Source organism: Parus major, chromosome 12 (assembly GCF_001522545.3).
Source record: "Parus major isolate Abel chromosome 12, Parus_major1.1, whole genome shotgun sequence".
In the NCBI taxonomy this organism is placed as follows: Eukaryota; Metazoa; Chordata; class Aves; order Passeriformes; family Paridae; genus Parus; species Parus major.
The window spans coordinates 10,883,312-10,902,073 of NC_031781.1; the positions used below are offsets into that span (position 1 = coordinate 10,883,312).

The window sequence follows — 18,762 nt, forward strand, 5'->3', positions numbered from 1 at the left end:
AAACACTTTCGGCTGCACTGTCAATGCTCCACAGTATCAATTATGGCACGTTATCTAGTGGCAGCAATGGTATGGGATATTGCATAAGCAAAGAGAAAATGGCTACAAGGACAAAGAGCTGGATGGGGCCGTGCCTGGAAGAAACAGCCGGGTGCATTGTGCTGTCACAGGGGGTGCTGGGGACACACAGGGTGGGGACAAAGCTCAGCAAAGCGACACACGCGTGCCGTACAGCCACCCACCTCCCTCCACACACCACGGGCGTGCAGGTGGGCATGGAGGAACGGGAAGGGCAAGCAGAGAACAGGGCAGTGGGCTCTGGAGCTGCCTCCTCTGACTGAGTGAGCTCTTTGACTCCATGGCCCAGGCCTTCCCAGGGAAAGCGAAGCCACGCTGCCACCAGGACACCGACATCACCATAAAGTGCTAATTTGGGAAACAGGGAAGCAATGCCAACAGCACAGCCCCTCTGCCTCACGGGCCGGGGGCTCTCGGGAAGGAGCGGAGCGGCTGCAGAGCTACAAGAGGCAAAGGGGCACACACCACCCAGCCCACAGGGACACAGGACACAACCCTCACCCAGCCAAGGGCTTCTCATGCCTCTGCCTCAGGGGACACAGCGAGGTTTCATCGATCCAAAACATCGGGGCAGCCCTGGGAATTTCGCTATCCCACTATTTACTTCCAGGCACGGGCCAGGTTTACAAGCAAGACATCTCCACAAAGCTCAGACAAACAAGGGGGATTCAGGCAGGTACTCAAGGCCTTTAGCCTTGGATATGGCCTCTACTCTGTAGTCACTGTGAGCACAGGTTACAACACTGCTCATGGGAATCAGCCACACAAGGTGCCTAATCCCACTACGGGGTGAACCAGACCTAGCGGGAGTGTGGACAGGGCTGGCAGGAGACAGCTGCAAACACCAGTTTTTGCACAAGAATTGCATTTAGCCACTCTCAAGCACATTTTGAAATGTCTTTTAACCGGCTCTCTCCACAGCCCTGCACTGGGAGTGCAAGGGGCTGCAGGAATTGATTTACCAGGAGTGTTGAAAGGATGGAGCTGGGCACAACAGAAAAAGGAAAGGCATTTCAGTCCTGCTGTATGTGATTAACTGAGCAAACAAAGAACATAATAGCACCATGTGTGTTTGTAGGATGGCCAAGGCCTTTCAGGGTGAGGAGGATGCCAGAGGCAGGACCCTGCACACTCGATGCCAGGAGCACAGGGGGATGCCCTGTGCTCCTGGGGGATGGCTGTGGATGCTCCTTCCCCCCTCTGGCAGTTTGTCCCACTGCCATCACTGCCACAGCCCCAGACACACACCCAGCTCCGACCTTTCCAGCAATATTTGGCGGTCTACAGGCTCACTGAAGACCCACCTCCCCACTTGCAGGTAATGGAACACAGAGCATTTACAAATACCAGTGCAAAAAAACAGGAAAAACACCCCAAATACAAGAGCTGAGCAGAGACATCGTCTGCTCTGCTCCTGCTGCTCAGAGCGTTTGGACACTCGCCTTGACCTCGGCGCTGCGGGGCACCTGCGCCAGGAGCTCTCTGTTCCCCTCGGAGGGAGCGTTGGCAGCCAGTGCCAAGGGGTTCCGGCTAATCACCAGGTCCAGCTTATCTCCAGCCTCTGAAATCAAGGGAACGGCCAGACAGCAGTCAAAGTCTCTCGTTCGGATGTGGTTTACCTGCCGGGATGGATTTAGGACATGCCATGGGGAGGAACAACAGAAAGACCATGTTTGTTAGTCAGCAAATGCAAGATTAGTGCTAAACCCCAGCTGGAAAAAAAAGACACAACTCTTGGGGGTCCCTGATTCCAAGTTCACAATGGAGAAGAGTGAAGCAACCCTTTGCTCTTCTCCATTGTGCATTCATGCTCAAGAATGAGCACCCATGCTTAGCTGAGGAATGATGCAGTAACTGATAGAGGAAGCAGGGAAAAAAGTCTGGACCAGGCATGAACCCTCACCCCCGGTGCCTGGAGCAGTATTACAAGTATTAAACACTGCAGGGCTCAAAACCAGTTCTCCTGCTCAAGCTTGTAGAAAAAAGTGTTGCCATTTTCCATTATTTTTTTGCCATAATGGCTTTTACTGGCCTTAAATTAGTGGTGCCAAGTATACAGCACATAGAAAACAAATAAAGGCTTCTGGCAACCATTTTCCAGCTCAGCCAGAGGTAAACCCAGAATGTACCAAACAGTTTCTGCTTCCCCTCTCCCCATTTATATCCTTCATTTCACAGGAGTCTGGATGCATTTCATGTGGGCTCAGAAGGCAGCTGCAAATTCTCTCTGTAGGATTCAACAGTGAAAGGAATTACTGCTGGCTCTTCAAGCACATTTCTAGGCTGGGTCATCTGGAGAAACTACCCCAGCTCTCTTGCCTACAGCTACCAGAACACCTGGGCTTGGTGCCATGACAGCCCTGGGACAGAGCAGGCTGGCAAACAGCACAGGGATGGGAAGTGGGGAAGGGGAAAAGCAATTTCCCATACGCCTTTGGAGTGAACATAACCCCTGAGGCCAGGTTTTGCTTCCTTTTTTGGGTAAGGGATGAGTATTTGGCTCCATACAAGCCTTCCATCCCAAGCCCCTTTCCCAGAGTTAATGCATGGCCACAGTGCTGGGTCCGTGAAAGCAGCAGTGTCCCCCCACCCTAGCCAGTGTCCGCACAGAGACCCCAGTACTGCCCCTTACAGCAGAGGGACAATTTGTAGCCCACTCATGGACAAGGAGAGATAAACCACGAGCTGGCTCTGCCCCTGCTCTGTGCCAGCCAGGCAGCTCCAGTGCAGAAGTGCCACAAGTGCAATGCCATGCTCCCGTTAATCCATGCAGCCAAGAGGAGGAGGGTCTGTGACAGCAGGGATGAGGTGTTTCACTGGCTTTCGGGCACATCTTTGTGCCCACAATCAGCAGCACTCTGCAGCATCCTCAGCAATTCATCTCTGCACTTCTTGAGGGGAGTCACCTATGGCACATCTGCAATCCCTCGTTCCCAGCTCCACTCGTAAACGCAGTGGCAGCCTCGAGTGCCCGCAGGTGTGAGCTGTGTGGCACAGCGTGTGGAAAAGGGTGTCCAAAGTCTCCACGCCGCTCTGTTTAGGATTTTGGGCACACCTCCCAGAGCACTTGGCACTCACAAAAAAGCAACACGTCCAACATTGTACAGAAAGGCAGCCCAGAGCCTAATTAGCTTCTTGTTCATTCTTGCACCATCTTTTATTTGAAGCTGAGAAGGAATAATTGTATAGCAGCCAGCTGGCTAGAGACCATAACAAGCTTAAACAAGGTTCCCCACAGTGCTGCCAGTCCTCCAGTTACCTGATGTACATAAAGTATTGGCTCTAATCCGACTGCTAAGAACCCCCGCCTAGAAATTAGTAAAACTAAACATCTGAGTGTTTCCAAATATGGTCACAATATCTGCATTTCCAAATGGCAATTTTTCCACAGAGGTTGCACTTCCTTCAGTTGCTGTTTGAGTTGCCCCAAAGCTAAAATAGTTGGTTTTCATCCACACAGAGCTTCTCTCCAATCTCCAAAACTCACCAGGCTTTTTCTGTCCCTTTCTGTCCGATATGCCCAGGGCACATTTATTACAGACTGTGCTTTTGACCAGAGTTTTTATTCTGTTTCTGCATCAGCTATTTCAGATGAAGCATTTTTCAAAGAAAAATATCCATAAAAAATACCTTGCTTGAAGGATGTGTTTCCTAGAAAACTCTTCTAGTTGTCAAAGGCATGCACAGAACTTCATGAACATCACTTAATTCCACAAGGGGCTTCACAGGAACACATATTGGTCAATACAGTCTGGTTCATCCAAATACCAGGAATAGGACTGAGGGTGAGGAAAGGAAGCAACAGAGCTTTTTGCTTGTTTTGAGCTGTCCAAGCTCAAAAAGGCCAGTGCCAGAACAGGCTGTGCCCTGGACCAGTGTAACCTAGGAGTACCACCTGGGGTACCACCTGGAGGTACTACCTAGTGATTTCTTATTATAAAACACAGGTCCCATTGAGTGTTGGTGGCTAAGAGCTCACCTAGTTGGCTAACTATTACCTTTCATTAAAGTTAGTGCTGCCATGGATGGGTCTCACTTCTCTCTTCCTCTCAGCCACTCATTCACTCCGTCCCAGCCTCCAGAACTGCATTTTGCATTTATTACCTGAAGCACTCTGTCATATGGCTTGAGGCCACACTGATCTGCTGGCCCATCCGGACGGACCATATTTACATAGACACCTTTTTCTAACAGGCCATCCGACAAACTGAATCCAAAGTCTTCGCTCTCTGGGTCTTTGTGCAGTGTCATCTGGAGAGGCAGAAAGAGAAGAAGCAGGTTTCAGTGCAGCAGAGTAAGGAGGGGATGTACAAGGCTGCCAGGATGGGAGCAGCATGAGTAATTTGTGCAGATCTACAGGTCTCTTGGGCAGGTTTTTCTTAGCCTGGGCAGGTAACACAGACTGAGCCTTATTTACCTGACACCATCATCACAGGAGAATAGCTTTCAACCCCATGACAGTCCCTCAGCCTTGGATGTGGAAGGAAACACAAGCAGTGTAACACAGACAGTGCTCATGTTTCACCCAAAGAGCAGCAAACAAGTGTTTTTAATGGAGCATCGCCTTCACTGGGGCAGGTTATGCTGTGTGTCCTCTGTGTGTGCCAGAACAGCACATGAAAAATCAACATGTTTTACTGGGAATTTTAAATGTAGTGAGTCAAATGTGAAGACAGCTCATTTTTAATACATTACTCAGCAGGAACATCTAAAATTTTCCATATTATTCACAAGTTTTTTTCAGAAAATTCGTATCAGTAAGTGCTGATGCTCTGAGGACAAGAAATTAGCAACCTCATCAACCTTCCCTTGGGCACATCATGTTTTGGCCCTGTCTAAAGGAGGAGAGCACTGCTGAAGTGTGTCTTGCCATGGGATAACACCGGGAACCAGGGACAACTGATTCCCCAACACTCCCCTTGCCTCCCATGAGCTGGGAGCATCTCTACCATGGATCACACTCCATGACCGTTCTCCTGGCTGGGTGAGCCTCATGGATCTGAGGTCCTGGGGAAGGACAATGCTCAGGATGATGCACAGGAGCATCCCACCTGCCCTCAACCTCATTTCCAAACACAGCCAACACCAGATGCTCCAGCAGAATGAAGAGTCACCCTATAACATGCCTAATTACAAGCTCTCCTCCTTCAGGTACCAAGGAGTTTTATTTAAAGACACATTTGCCATGCCCTGAAGGGCAAACACAGATCAAACATGAAAAAGTTGATTTTTCCAGCTAGCATAACTGTAGGTTTCATTCTGAAGTCACATTAGGAAAGAAAAGGCAATCAAATATTTGAAACCTCTCCAGCTCCCTTCCGTGCTTGCATTCTACATCAGCAGCTTCTACAGTTAATTACTTTTCCTAATTACCATTGCCTTGCACAATGGTTAAACTGGCTACATTCAGCTGGGTGCTGAAATCAAACCAGTATCCCATCACCGAAGTGAAGTTAAAGTGGAGGGAAAATAAGTAGGTTTTTTTGAGAAGTGGCCTACTAAATGGAGTGTACCACAGGAAAAGAGCTGATGGGTCTCCAGGGGGCCATACTTTGAACTCTCTCACTTTTATCTGTAGCACCAATGAACAAACTCCAAAACACAGGGACCTGGAAATCTTATATATAAAGAGAAATATCAAAGCCCAGGTTTGAACCCTGCTGAATGATGGCAGCTAAATACCATTACTCTTCTGAAGGGTCTCCTTCATCTTAATCTGACCTTCCAGAAACCTCTTCTACAGACCCTGGTGAGGGGCACCTTTAACAAGGACCAATATCTGGGGGTCCATCTGAGCAAAGCAGACTTTTTACAAGGGTGCAAAGGATCTACAGCTTTAACCACTGAGGTTCTGCAGTGCCACAGCTACACCTTCCCTTGGTAACACAAACCTTGTGAAACTCAAGGGGGGTCGGGGACATGATTTCCTGCATCTCCTTCTCGATCTTCTTCATGTCCAGGTTCCTCTCGTTCTTCTTGGCAGGGGAGCTGCTGCCCTCAGTCTGTCCGTCGGTGCAGCTGGAGTTGGCTTTCCTCAGTGGGCTCATTCCCGAGGGGTTGACAGAGTCCAGGAGCAGCTTGCTGCCCTCCAGGCCCAGGTTGTGCACGCTCCCTGTCATGATGGATGCCTGCAGGGCAAGGGCACAAGGTCACTCTGCGGAGCCAGCAGCAGGAAGAGCCGGTCCACTCAGCCACTAAAGCGCCACGGCAGCACCACTGCTCTCATTAATCTGAATATCAGTACCAAGAAGCTCCTCCTGTTGGCTGTAAGAGCCATTCCCAGACCTTGGGAGCCTGCTTCCAGGTCTGTGGCTGAGCCACTTTGTGCTCTCCACTCTCACCCCAACAGGGAGCTTAATCTCAGAAGGAAGCATTTGTGTCTTATTTTCACACGAACCCTTCTACACAAACAGGGCCAGGCAGGCCTCATCTTGTGCATGAACCATCTTGACCTCAGGATCAGCTTCCTCACGGAGCTCCCAGAGGAACAGTGTCTGCCTGGTTCTCCAGCCTACCTCTGCAGGTTGCAGCTCCCCTCCAGCATCACCCAGTGCTGGCAATGGCCCAGGGGAATCAGTGCCTTGGACTCCACTGAGGGCAATTCAGCACAAAAATTAGGATTTTATCTGTCAGTAAATAGGAACTGCTACTGAGCAAAACTGAGTTAAAAATATGAAATTAAGTAGTATTTAAGCCTGGTCATCCTTGATAGCATCCATTAAAAGATGCCCCTAAGTAGATTCAACTCCATTTGGCAATGCTTTTCTCTAATGAGATTATGTTGATCAAAGCTAACAAAAGAGTCAAGAATCTAGTCTGTGGAACCTCAACTGGCTCCAGGTCATAGAGTCCATTTAAACAGTATAATGAAACCTGTAATTTCAAAGTTCAAGTTCAAAGGGTCTGCAGTCTGAATAAATGTCAAAAGGTAGAAGAAATGAAAGGAAAGGTAGGGAGCAGACAGCAAAATTCTTCAACACTAAATGTGCTAAGTCAAAGAGCAATTGCTCCTGTGCACAGGAGAAATATCATCCAATTAAATCTCTAATCAAGACCCTCCAGCTCTTTGCTCCAAGGTAGAACAAAGGCAAATAAAGGGAATTATGGTGGTAGTAGGAAAATGCGAGCACTACCCATGTTATCTCAAAAAGGGTTGGATAAAATGCAGAAAACCTTTCAGCTTTGCACTTTTCAGGTCTTCACACATGACTTGATCAGCTCAAGTTTGGGCAAAACTCAAATACCTGCTACGTGGAAGGACACTGACTTACCACATACTTGAAAGGCAGACTAACAAACAACAGCACAGCCAGCCAGGGTACCTTTGGTCACTGCCCTCGGGTAGCCTCAGCCCCCAGGATGTTGTGCTGTGCTGTCCCAGCACAGGGAGGACAGAAAGGTCTGTGCATTCCATGCCACTGCCCTCCCCAACAAGCTGCAGATACCACAAGCAACCAGGACCCAAAAGTGCTGGACTCCTTCTCCATCTTCACGGCATTTAAATCCTCCATGCAGAGTCATAAGCAATTTCCTAAGGTTTTTTTCCATAAGCTTTAGTGCAAGCAGCAAAAAAGGCAATTTCAGACTTCTCCAGGCTCTCTCTGCTCTGCATTATTTTTACTGCCTTGGCTGCCCTCAGAGCAAAGTGGAGACACACTCTTTACTGGGAAAAGTCTGTTTCTTCCCATACTCACAGCCTGGAAGAGGATTCTGATTGTGTGTGAACCTGTTTCTAGGCAATCATGGGTCACCTTGCACAACTCTTCTTATTTAAAAGCAAAGTATGAAGGGCAAATTTTTTTAAAAAATATGAACAAATCAAATCTCTGACTGTCATAAAATCACAGGAGGCTGAGTGTTGGGGTAAGAAAGCTGAAATACAGAAAAGGCCCCAATGAGTGCTGCACATCCTGCAGCACACTTCAGAAAGTGAAGCACATGGAGAGGCAGGAATAGTTCAGCAGTATTTTAAATTTGATAAAAGCAGAGTTGAACCCAACAGATTCCTGCTAAAATCAGAGACTTCCCTTCTGTCCCCAAAAATTTCAGAATAGTCTAGAAACGTGCTTAATACACTGAAACCCTGGAGGTGCTCAGCTTTTACTAAGATTCCTTCACATGTTTAAAAACATTTCTGTAACTGTCAAAGCTCCAAACAGAATAAAACAGCAATTGTACCACAGATCCTGGAAAACAAAAGAGAATCCAACAAATCCCTTCTTTTGCATTTAGATACCAGCAGAAAAGAAATATTTATGCATCATTTTAGAGAGGTACTTTCTCTAAAGCAGTCAACAGCTGTTCAGAAAGATTGGGAACAGCTGCCTAAACTCATTTCTAAATACATTCAGATCCAGGAAATAAGTGATCAAGGGAAAAAGTTATAGTCTGGGAGGACTGGGGATTTGGGGTTTTGAGTGTTTTGTGGGGTTTTTTTAAGTCAGCATTTTCTTAAGCAGTTAAGATAATAAAAACAGCATTCCATGCTTCAGCACAATATATTTAATTGAAATTTCCTTCTCCACTTACAGGTGCTAAGGATCAAGGAGGAAAGGACAATTAGCAAATCCCTTGTCACAATACAAAGCAAAACAGGACTTCCCTCTTCAACCTTCAATTAGTCAGAAGTTGCCTTTTTTTCTCTGAAGCCTCAGCAATATGCAACTGTACATAAAACCAGTCCCACAGGGAATGATGGAGGGCATGACCCAGAGAGTCCTCCCCAGTCCTCTGCACCTGGAGAGCACAGGGAGAGATGGTCTTATGGGGTTCTCCTCCTTCACTCAGGCTGTGGGAGCAGAACTAGGGAAGGGAGCAGCACAGGCCCCATCCTGCCAGGCAGGTTTGCTTCCTGTTGCTCATAGTCTCAAGGGGGCCCTTTATTTGCATCCCATGACTTAGAAATCCAGGCTCCTCATCCTATAACCGGACACAATAACATGACCTCCAAAGCATTTTGGATAAAGAAAAGAGAAAGTGGTTTGTGAAGAGAGGAAACACCTTTATTTCTGCAGGAAGCAATTACTTTCTCAGATATTTCCATGGGGAAGGCTGGCTGAAAAGCTTCCAATTCCCTATTTCACTAAAACATTTTCCGGCAGAGTGACAGCTGAATGCAAGATACGTGTGCCTGTCGGCACTTGAGGCAAGCCAAGGCTGCAGTCCCAATGGGGATCTGTGGGGCTCCTTCTCCTTGGCCTTCAAGTGCTTTGGACAGACAATATCTTTCCAAGCAGAGGGATTACCACTGGATAGGGAAGGCTTGCCAACAGTCATGTGAAGATTATTGGCCAGCGACGGTTCATGAAAAGGGCGTGGAGTTCCTGGCAGGCAAGACATGGGCTCAGGGAAAGAGCACACACCAGCAGATGTCTAATGAGGCAGAGTTACCCATTAGCACAAAGCCTGATTGGAATTAAACCCAAACCCAACTTCAAACCACCAGCAGCTCAGGGATCCTATGGGCAAGTAACATCTGGGGAAATGGTCTAACATTTATGGAAAGAGCAAAACCGTCAGGTCAGCAGCAAATTCAGAAAGTGATTTACCTCGATCTCCCTCAAAAGTTCAGACTGGCCGCATGTTTCCAAATCCTCCAAAGCTTCTCCAAAAACACGCCAAAAATTGTCCTCATGAGTGGTCTCAAGGCCATTTTGGCGGTTGGGGTATCTGTTGTAACGTAGGAACCAAATATTGTCAGCACTCTTCTGCAGCGGGGTGAAAGCTGCAAGGCTACAGCAAGTGTCTCACCAGTAAAAGCAGACTTGAAGAGTCTTCATATACAAAAGCAAACAATATGAACTTTTCAAACAAGAGTCCACATACGAGACCTCCATGCATTTACTAACGGGGCAAGTGTCCTTCAAAGGAAGCATTAAGTTGGTGTAGTAATGTCAAAGTTCAAAGGGTAAATTAAAAAGTGCCTGTAGGAAGATTGTAGGTTTAGGAAGACTTTTTGGTGAAATAGAGAAGTGAAAGAAAAAAGGATGCGTTATGGGTAAACCAGGAGCCTCAGAGACTGTTAGTACAAAGGCTGATGGGATAGAGCTCAGATCTGAGACACAGAACACCTGAGAAGAGAGAGAAAAACACAGAGGGTAACAGACATGGTGAGAAAATGATAAATACATTAGGTCTCTATGAGAGTAAATAATGCAAAGATGTATATAAAAATGACTGCCCTGGGCTGGACAAGTAAATGCACACTACAGCCAGCAGTATCAACAGTGTCATGTTCAACCCATACAAACCGAGTTTCATTTGCTTTGGGATGGCCAGGGAACTGAGCTGTTACTTTCAGGAAGTCTCTCTTTTTTTTGCTGTATAGCAGTCTTGACACTTACAGCTGTGTAAAGTTTGCCACCAGTTCTGTCTACAACAGAGAGTAAGGTTAGAGAGAACCTCTCTCAAGCTGGTACAAACACACGTTAACGTCAACACCGTGTGCTGGGGGTTCTGCAACTCCCCACCTTGACTTTTTATCTCTGACCACAAGCCAGGGTCAATTCTCATACCTCTAAATCAAACAGCAATTAAACATGGTGAAATCTTCTGAACAAAAAAGCAGGTGATACTGGACACTGTTTACTGAACACCAGACTGCAGAACTCAGACCACGAGTGTTCTGTTTAACGGGAGCCTCTTGAAGGAAACTCTCTGTGGTGTTAAATCAAGATCATGATAAACCCACTAATGTGTCATGTGCAGAGCCCCAAGGGGACAGTAATATCACAGCAGCCCTAACACATCTTACACATATCTTACAAGGAGCTGCACTGATGATGCTCCAGCTCTGCACCATCTGGTATTATCTTGCATGGTTTTATGCAAAAAATTTCCTTCAGCTCCACAGACAGGAAGGGACACTCATCCATCACAGCCACACAGCAAAGTCAAAACAATTTACTTGAGTATATGTCACAGAGAGCTTGGCCTCCATTAAATATATAATGACCCCTTGGTCTTTTTCCAGATGTTTAACAACTCTGAAGTCTTTAGCACATATTTTCCTTTGATCCACTGGTTTAAATGGGAGTCTGTAGCAGGCAGAAACTCACACACCCTTTTGCTCCTTGTGGGATCATGGACTTCCTGAAGAGAGCAGTACATGATATGGCTCATTGTATTTTAAATTCACCCCCTATCTTTCATCAGCTTTTAAAGGACAGTAGCCTTTACGCCAGGCAGAAACATCAAATAAACACCCAGCAAGACTTTATAAAAACAAACCAAAATTTCCCCCAAAAAGGAATTTTTGATTTTTTCCCCTTACTCATTTCCTTCCTCTGCTTCCAGGTTCCCAAAGAGGCAAATATCCCTTCTAGTTACCAGTGTCTTGCCTCTCAGAGCAGCAATACACAAACACATCCAGGACACAGATGAATCAGAATGGGCTCCCACATCACTGGGTCAGCAGGTTCTCCCAGGCTAAAGGCTGTCAGGGTTTGTTTTTCTCTCTAATAAAGAGGGCTCAGCAGCATGAACCATCTCACTTGCACTTTGACATCAGGGCTCGGAGTCCTCATTAGGGACACGGGGATTTTGAGGGCTCAGATTTGCCAACTTCAGCTGCCAGCAGCCTTGCCGGGAGGGCCACGAGGGATCAGTGACCTGTGAGCTGGCTCTCACTGAGAGGCAAAACAAGAACAAAGTCTCCAGCACTGCCAGCCTTCCTGCCAGCTTGATCATCTTTAAATAGGTGGAAATGGCCATGAGATGTTCTAAGGGTTTTGTTTGGACAAACAAAAGTTAAGGAAAAAAAATAGGAGAAAAAAGAACCGACAGTAACAACACAACACACACAACTATGGGGACTCTGGAGGATGTCGAGGGGAGGGGAAGTTTTGAAGCAATGGGGCTTTTCCATTATGTGTGGCTCAGTGAGGGGCAGTCTCTGGCCAAAGCAGATCCAGCAGGATTTTCACCCAAAGCACAGGACAGCTACAGCTGCCTCCCTGGCCTCAGGAGGTATTACAGCATTTTCCCCAGTCTGGCTGAGCTGGGGGATTAACTTGACCATGTTCACTCAGTATAGCTTTGTTTGAGGTGTTGGAAGGGCCAAAGTGTCATGGAGAGAGAATGCAGCCACAGTTTTGGTGGATTTTAACATGGATATGCAACCTCATACTGGTCCTGCAAAAATTTGGTTACTTTGTGCTATTTTGCTTTGTGGCACTGAGCTGTTGTGAAGCTGCATCCTAACTCAAAAAAGTCTGGCCAACACGTACAGGGACAGTCCTGACCATATCTATTTATTTCACCTAAACTACAAAAATACTGCAGCCTTTACATGGCAGGACTAAGAAACATGATAGGAAGCTGTGGTCTGTGCAGCTGAGATCACCCTAACTCCAGACACAAATGTCACCTGGCCATGGCAGAGGTGTCACAGAGCTACACTCAGGGTAACCTGGCAATGTGGAGGTGACCCAACACAGCTGGTGCACCAGCAGCATCCTTCCCCATGGCTGTCTGATGCCAAGTGGGTCATTACTGGCCGCTCCATCACATTCCCATGCCCCCCTTATCCCTGTGCAGTGACAGCCAGACTTCCCAACACCTCCCTGCCTCCTCCCACCTCTCCTTACCTGCTGGGCTTGTCCCAGTCATCTTCACTGAAGCTCCCATCCATGTAGGGGTAGCTTTTCCTGGGGTCTGCTGGAGGGGTGCTGCTCTTTTGCCTGCTGTGTCTCCACTCGTGTGGATGGAGGGCTATGCCGGCAGCCTGGGGTATGTACGTACCTAGGGGAGGCAGGAGTGGAGGAGGAGAGAGGGCAATACCTGGTCAGAAACCCCAAATGGAGCAGGACATGCAGAGCTGGGAGAGCCTCCTTCCCTAGGTCCCAAACATGAGGTCACATGGATTATACACTTTCCATCTCAGTCATCCAAAAGCAGATCTTCCAATCTCTTCTGGCTTTAACCAAAGCAGCCTCTCAGGATGCTGACATGGGATGCCCCATTTCTCCTTTCCTCCCCTGCTTCTCAGTAGTTTTATGGTGTGGCTCTGGGATCCACAGACCTGGGAGTACACATACCCACAGATGCAGATCCTGCCTCCAGCCAGCTCCAGCTGTGGGTAACAGCTCCTGTTTCCACAATGAACCCAGCAGATATTATGTTGTTCAATCAGCCACCTTTAAATACAACAAGTTCTTCAAAGGGCAAAGGGAAGATCCTGACAAGCTTCCCTCAGCAGTAGTAATGAGGAAGGGTCAGCTCTGATCCTAAGAGCTGCCAGCCAGTTCTCTCAGAATTCCCATGCCTTTGGGATCAGCTGGTGTAGGTACAGGAAGCTGCTTCAGGGACGTGTGTGTGAAAGGCAAGGAATAGGATAAAAAACTCTGCTGGCTTGAAAGCAGAGGAGGCTCATCTATATCACATTTGACAGGAGATCAATACAGACTGTTAGTATGAAATCAGACAAGTTTCACTACATCTGCCCCCATGGACTTTTCCATACTGCAGTGTCTTACTCCAGAGATGAAAGTCTACCACTACCAAGTCACAAGTCTCATGAGAAGCTGGCTAAACAGAAAACTTTCAAAACAGACCATTCCTCAGCAGTTTCAGTGCCATCTGGAGTAGAAATAAATCTCCTAAGTCCCCTGCCCACCTCCTGCTGCCCATTCAGTGTTTCAGAGAAACACTCAGAGCCTTTCCAAGAAACATTGTACGCTCCCATCACACGCTGTGCCAAGGAAACAGGAAGAAGTAATGGAGAAACCTGTAATTAAGGAAGACTTGATGTCCTAAACACTGGAAATACCCAAAGACAATGCCAACACTTTCTCTGAAAATGCCAAGGCCTGTTATTTCACTTAACTGATTGTTTCCTCCGTGTGTTTTTAAAGGTTAGACTTCTCTGGAGAAAGCCCCAGGAAAACTGCTTGCCAACATCTTGGAGCAGTGGGAAGCACTCACTGCCTGCCAGAGCAGGACAAGGGCTCTGGATGCAGGTCCCTGCAGCAGGTGGGCAGCAGGTCTGGGCCTGGCACAGGGACAGGTGTCCAGAGCAGTCACTTGGTATCATTACAGATTCACTCCTGCTTCCAGAGAGAAGGGCTGGATCCCTGGGATTCAGAGCCACCTGGTGGCATGTTCCCACCAGGCCCAGCACAGCTTCCCTGCCAAAATCCTTCCTTGAGCCATCTCCTACGGCTGTGGATGAACCTAAAAGCCTGCATGGCTGTGGAGCCTGATCTGTAGCTCTCCATTTGGGGTGTAACCCCCAATCTCCTGGCTCTTCCCAGGTCCCCCTGCACCCTGCTTCTGTACCCAACCCTCCATGCCCTTCTCCCTGCCTTCCAGCACCCCCTTCCCATCCAGCACCACTGCACCACCACAAAGCCAAATGCAATTACCAGGGAAAACAGAGAGCCCCTGAAGCAAAGTTTCAGTGTGTAGATCTTGGGCAACTTGGCACCAGCCCTGCTCCCTGGGGCGCTGTGCTCAATTACTTGTTCACAATTTACCGGCAAAGCAATCATTTCCCAGTGTCCAACTTGTGTTAACATTCAATTAGATGGAGAAGGATTGCAGCATTATGAAGGCCAGGGGATTCCTCCCTAATGAAGCCTCCAGTTCCAACAGTGTTCCCAGATTAAGACTTCAGATGAGCAGAGGCTGAAGGAAGATGCAGGGATGGGGAAAGAGACACCTGGACAGAGCTGTCCTTTGGACTTGGCCAGAGTGCAGCGAGCACAGCACACTCACACTTTGCAGCAGCACCCTGCAGCATCCTCCTTGTTTTCACATTCTGTTCTGGACAGGAGTCTTTCTACCAGTTTCCTGTTACAGCATTGATTCAGGATTTTGGTTTGTTTCAAGATGGGCTAATGCTAGTTTACATCACTAAATCCAAACTGGTATAGCTATTTTCCAGTGCTTTTCTCCAAGCAGAAATATATTCCCATGACTAGAGTATCCTAAATTCCAGTTCCACATCTGCTAGAAGCTACAGCTGAATAAATCTAACCTCAAAGACATGTGTTCATCTGATCACTCACTAGAGAGTTAGGGATACTTTCTTGTAGTATTACCTTAATTATTTTGTTAAGCAAGTGCTTCTAGTCACAAGATATTCTTGTGGATTTTAAAATATCCTGAAGAAGATTATTATGTCCTACAAGGCCTCTCTGGAGAAATAAAAGTGAGTTATGGACCAAATACTCTGTGAAGCATATGGCCAGTGAATAGTGTCTCTGATTATGCGAATTATAAAGTGCTGTAATGGTTTTGAAAATGATGAGAACAGTATGATGCCATATAACCCAGAAAAAATGTGCCAATAAAAGCCTAAACAGATACACCAACTCTCATGCACCACATGAGTACATTCTAAAATACATTTTGTTCCTCGCTGGAAGCAAGAAGCCACACAAATGTGGTCACGCCACAGGATTTGGCTCATGTTTGGAGACAAGACCCAGACAGAGCAGAGCCCCCAAAGAAAACACAACCCTGGCTTACCTTGGCTTCCATACCCAGCATCAATGGCAGAGCCATCCCAGGACTCCACAGTATTGTCCACACTTGGAATTGTGGTGGAGTATATCTCAGACAGCTTGCTAGTTTTCTGGGAGTCTGTCAGCTCATCCTCTGGGTCACTTACTTCATTTATGCTCCCCGACTTCTTGGGGTAGGATTCTGCAACCAGAACATCCTGTTTTAGCAGGCACAAGGAGTAAGCCTCAGGGAAAAGCTTATGCTGACACAGGAGCAAGCCCAGGTACTGTAAGTTTTCAAAGTACCTCTTTAGCTCTTCAAAAGTAGCTGAGAAAGACATGTGCAATGAAGCTGAAAGGATTTAATGCATTACTCTTATCACAAGCTGAATCAAGAAAAAATGCCTTTCTGAGTTTTTAGCACATGGAATACAAGGAGCAGCCATGGGGATTTGAGGATTACCACATATGAGAGAGTTGGGACCTAAATCAATTCACAAGCCTAAATCAATTCATCTTCCTGTGCCTTTGGAAGCTTCCTCCAAAGAAGCCCTGCCCAGAGAAGTGTTGGCTCCTGCAAGCAGCATCCTGTAGCTTCTCTGGTCTCAGGGGGCCTCCTTTGTACTCAGAGCAGCACCAGGGCAGGTGCTGGCTGCAAACTCAGCTACAAACAGATGTTTTAATTAGATTCCAATGGCAACCACCACTACTGAAGTTTCAACCCTCTTCCACGACTGTACAACTTCGTAAAAACTCAAAGCTAATCACCACCTCTCCAGTGTCTCCCACACATGTGGCAATGGTGGAATTCCTGGGCGTGGAATTTCCCATGATCAGTGATCAGAAAATGGGAGCTGAATGTTAATGACAAAGCTCAGACCTTCCCTTTCATTATTTTAGTGCTAACAGGCCCTTATTATCATTATATCAAATTTCCTTTCAGGCAAAAGCTATGCAAAGAATGATTTCGCAGCACAAGCACTTCTTTGTACTGAATATTTTAAAGTCCTTGTTGATTAGATATCTTGTTAGCCATCCACACCCTGGATCTCTGACCTGAGGGATAAAAAGCCCTCTGAAAGTCTGCATTTGTCAATGAGGACAGATTATTTTACCAAACAGAGCCCGGTGTCCTAAAAGTCCCTATTTTCCAAGCCTCCAGAAGATTGCTCACCATGATTAACTCAAGATTACCTTGAAATTTCAATTACACCTGCTTCATTCTCAGAATGATTAACGAGTCTCCAACAGGCACTTGCATGTCAATTATTTCACCAAGTGGCTGTGACAATGCTAAGGGTCAGCAGGGGGGAAAAAAAGAGCATTTCAGACCAAAGACCAAGACATTTGGCTACAGGGGAAGAGACTGGGGCTTCCTGAAGAGGAATCAATTCCCCAGTTCTGACTCTGTTTGTCACATCCCTACTCCCTGCCCAGTCTTCATCCATTTGTAAAACAGGTGCATTGCCACACATCTTCAAACTGCTTTGAGGTCTACAGAAGTTCTATGTTTAAGAGTGATGTCACTTTTTCAGATGCAGGACAGGCATCCCAAGGGCCACACTTGCTTGGAAAAGCTTTATCTCTTGATTTCTTCTGATTTCCACAGCACTGCAGGCCACTGGCTGAGGAAGTCCAGCCAAAACTACAGACTGCAGAAGCATCACACTAAAAAAAAATGAAAATACTGGGGCTGGGAGAGACTAGAATGAAGCCAGAATGTACCTGGTACTTTCTGAATGTAATGAAAAAGCCTGTTTTGGCTGCTATCATGCAATCAAGGAGAAAAGTTTGCATGATCCCTCTTTTCTTCCGATCATCCTTCTGTCTCCAAAAAACAGTGGCCTGCCAGTATGATTCTGCTTTTTTATACTATGTTAACAACAGCTTCAAAGCCACAGGGAGCTTGGCAGGAAAACCAGAAGGGAATACCTAGAATGAAGTTAGATGCTCTGAAAGATGAACTTAGAACCCCAAGCCAAAAAAAGAGGTGAAACAGATTTATTGCCAATTGTGTTTTAAAAGTTGAATTAAAGACGGGGGTGGGGAATTCATGGATTCTACCAACTCAGAGTCTCTTTGCTCATTTAGTGAGGTTATATTTAAAAAAAAAACAAAACACATTCTTATACTTCTAAAATTAACTTCTGCTTTACTTCTGTGTGAAACACTGAGACAGACAGGGAATGGCAACAACAGTACAAGGTGTCAATCTAAATTAAAAACTACTATTGCCAATAAACCTGCTGTTTCATCTCTTACCATCACCACAGAGAGGCTTTGGGTTGCCTTTTTTTCCATCTGTGAGTCCAAAGTTCAAGAAACACACCTTTTGTCACTGTGCCCAGCCATGGCCATGACCACACTGCCTCATCTCACCTCCCACAGCAGCACAGAAACCCCCCAGCAGTGGCCATGGCCCAGGGTCCCTGCTGGGGTGAGCCTTCCCCCTGCCCACCCCATCCTCAACTCACTCTCTGTCTGCTTCTTGATCTTGAGGGTGACGGTCTCTCCCGCCATCTGCAGCAGGTGAATGGCCTCGCTCAGTGGCTTGCCCTTGAGGCTCACGTTGTTGATGGCTAAGATGCGGTCCCCGATGTGGATGGCTCCAGTTCTGGAGGGAAAAGGAACTGTCAGGAACTCCAGAGAAGCAATTCCTCTGGGAGACAGGATGCTTGCTGTCACCTGAAGCAATTAACTCTCAGCACTATAAAATATGTCTTTGTTCCCTCTTGGTACACTCTATACCCATGACCCCTTCTTCACCACATAGCAGGAATCCAGGTCCTCCCCAGCTTCCACATGCACAGACATATAAATACACATGGGAACACATGAACTCCTCAAATCCCAGCCCCTCGGGAACTGGGGCTGCAGACCAGCTGAGAGACAAAACACTTCAAAGCAGTGGGGTTAAAAGCACAAGCACTTTCAGGATGTGGAGTCCAACACAGTCCTCAAACATGGAACTGAAGGATGTTCACCCTGATGGAAAGAAATTATGAGACAAACCTAGAAACCTATTGGTAAAAACCCAAACCAAAATAGCTCAAAATTGCTCATGTGTGTGCAAGTATGAGCCAGCTGCAGTTCATGATATGATTAAAGCTCACCCCACTCAGCTACACCCCTGTGACCTTCTCCATCAGCTCAGGAAGAAGTTGTTTTATTGCTCAGCCACGTTCCAGCACTGGCTATTGCTCTCACACAGATAAATCCTCAGGCTTCAGCAACAGAC

The 18,762-nt window shown here is 46.9% G+C and overlaps 1 protein-coding gene across 4 annotated transcripts in view; it reads right to left on the reverse strand.

Moving 5' to 3' along the window:
- Positions 1-1,468: 1,468 nt before the first annotated feature.
- Positions 1,469-18,762, reverse strand: part of GRIP2 (glutamate receptor interacting protein 2) — a 250,030-nt gene continuing 232,736 nt past the window's right edge. For 3 of the 4 annotated variants that reach the window (XM_033517452.1, XM_015641263.3, XM_033517453.1), the window contains exons 18-24: positions 17,999-18,138; positions 15,550-15,726; positions 12,666-12,819; positions 9,627-9,747; positions 5,970-6,206; positions 4,183-4,329; positions 1,469-1,697 (exon numbers count right to left, since the gene is read on the reverse strand). In XM_033517452.1, the coding sequence (XP_033373343.1) occupies positions 1,500-1,697; positions 4,183-4,329; positions 5,970-6,206; positions 9,627-9,747; positions 12,666-12,819; positions 15,550-15,726; positions 17,999-18,138 (1,174 nt within the window). In that variant the 3' untranslated portion in view covers positions 1,469-1,499. Of the gene's footprint in view, positions 1,698-4,182; positions 4,330-5,969; positions 6,207-9,058; positions 9,402-9,626; positions 9,748-12,665; positions 12,820-15,549; positions 15,727-17,998; positions 18,139-18,762 lie in introns of those variants that run through there. The other variant, XM_033517454.1, reaches the window with a different exon arrangement.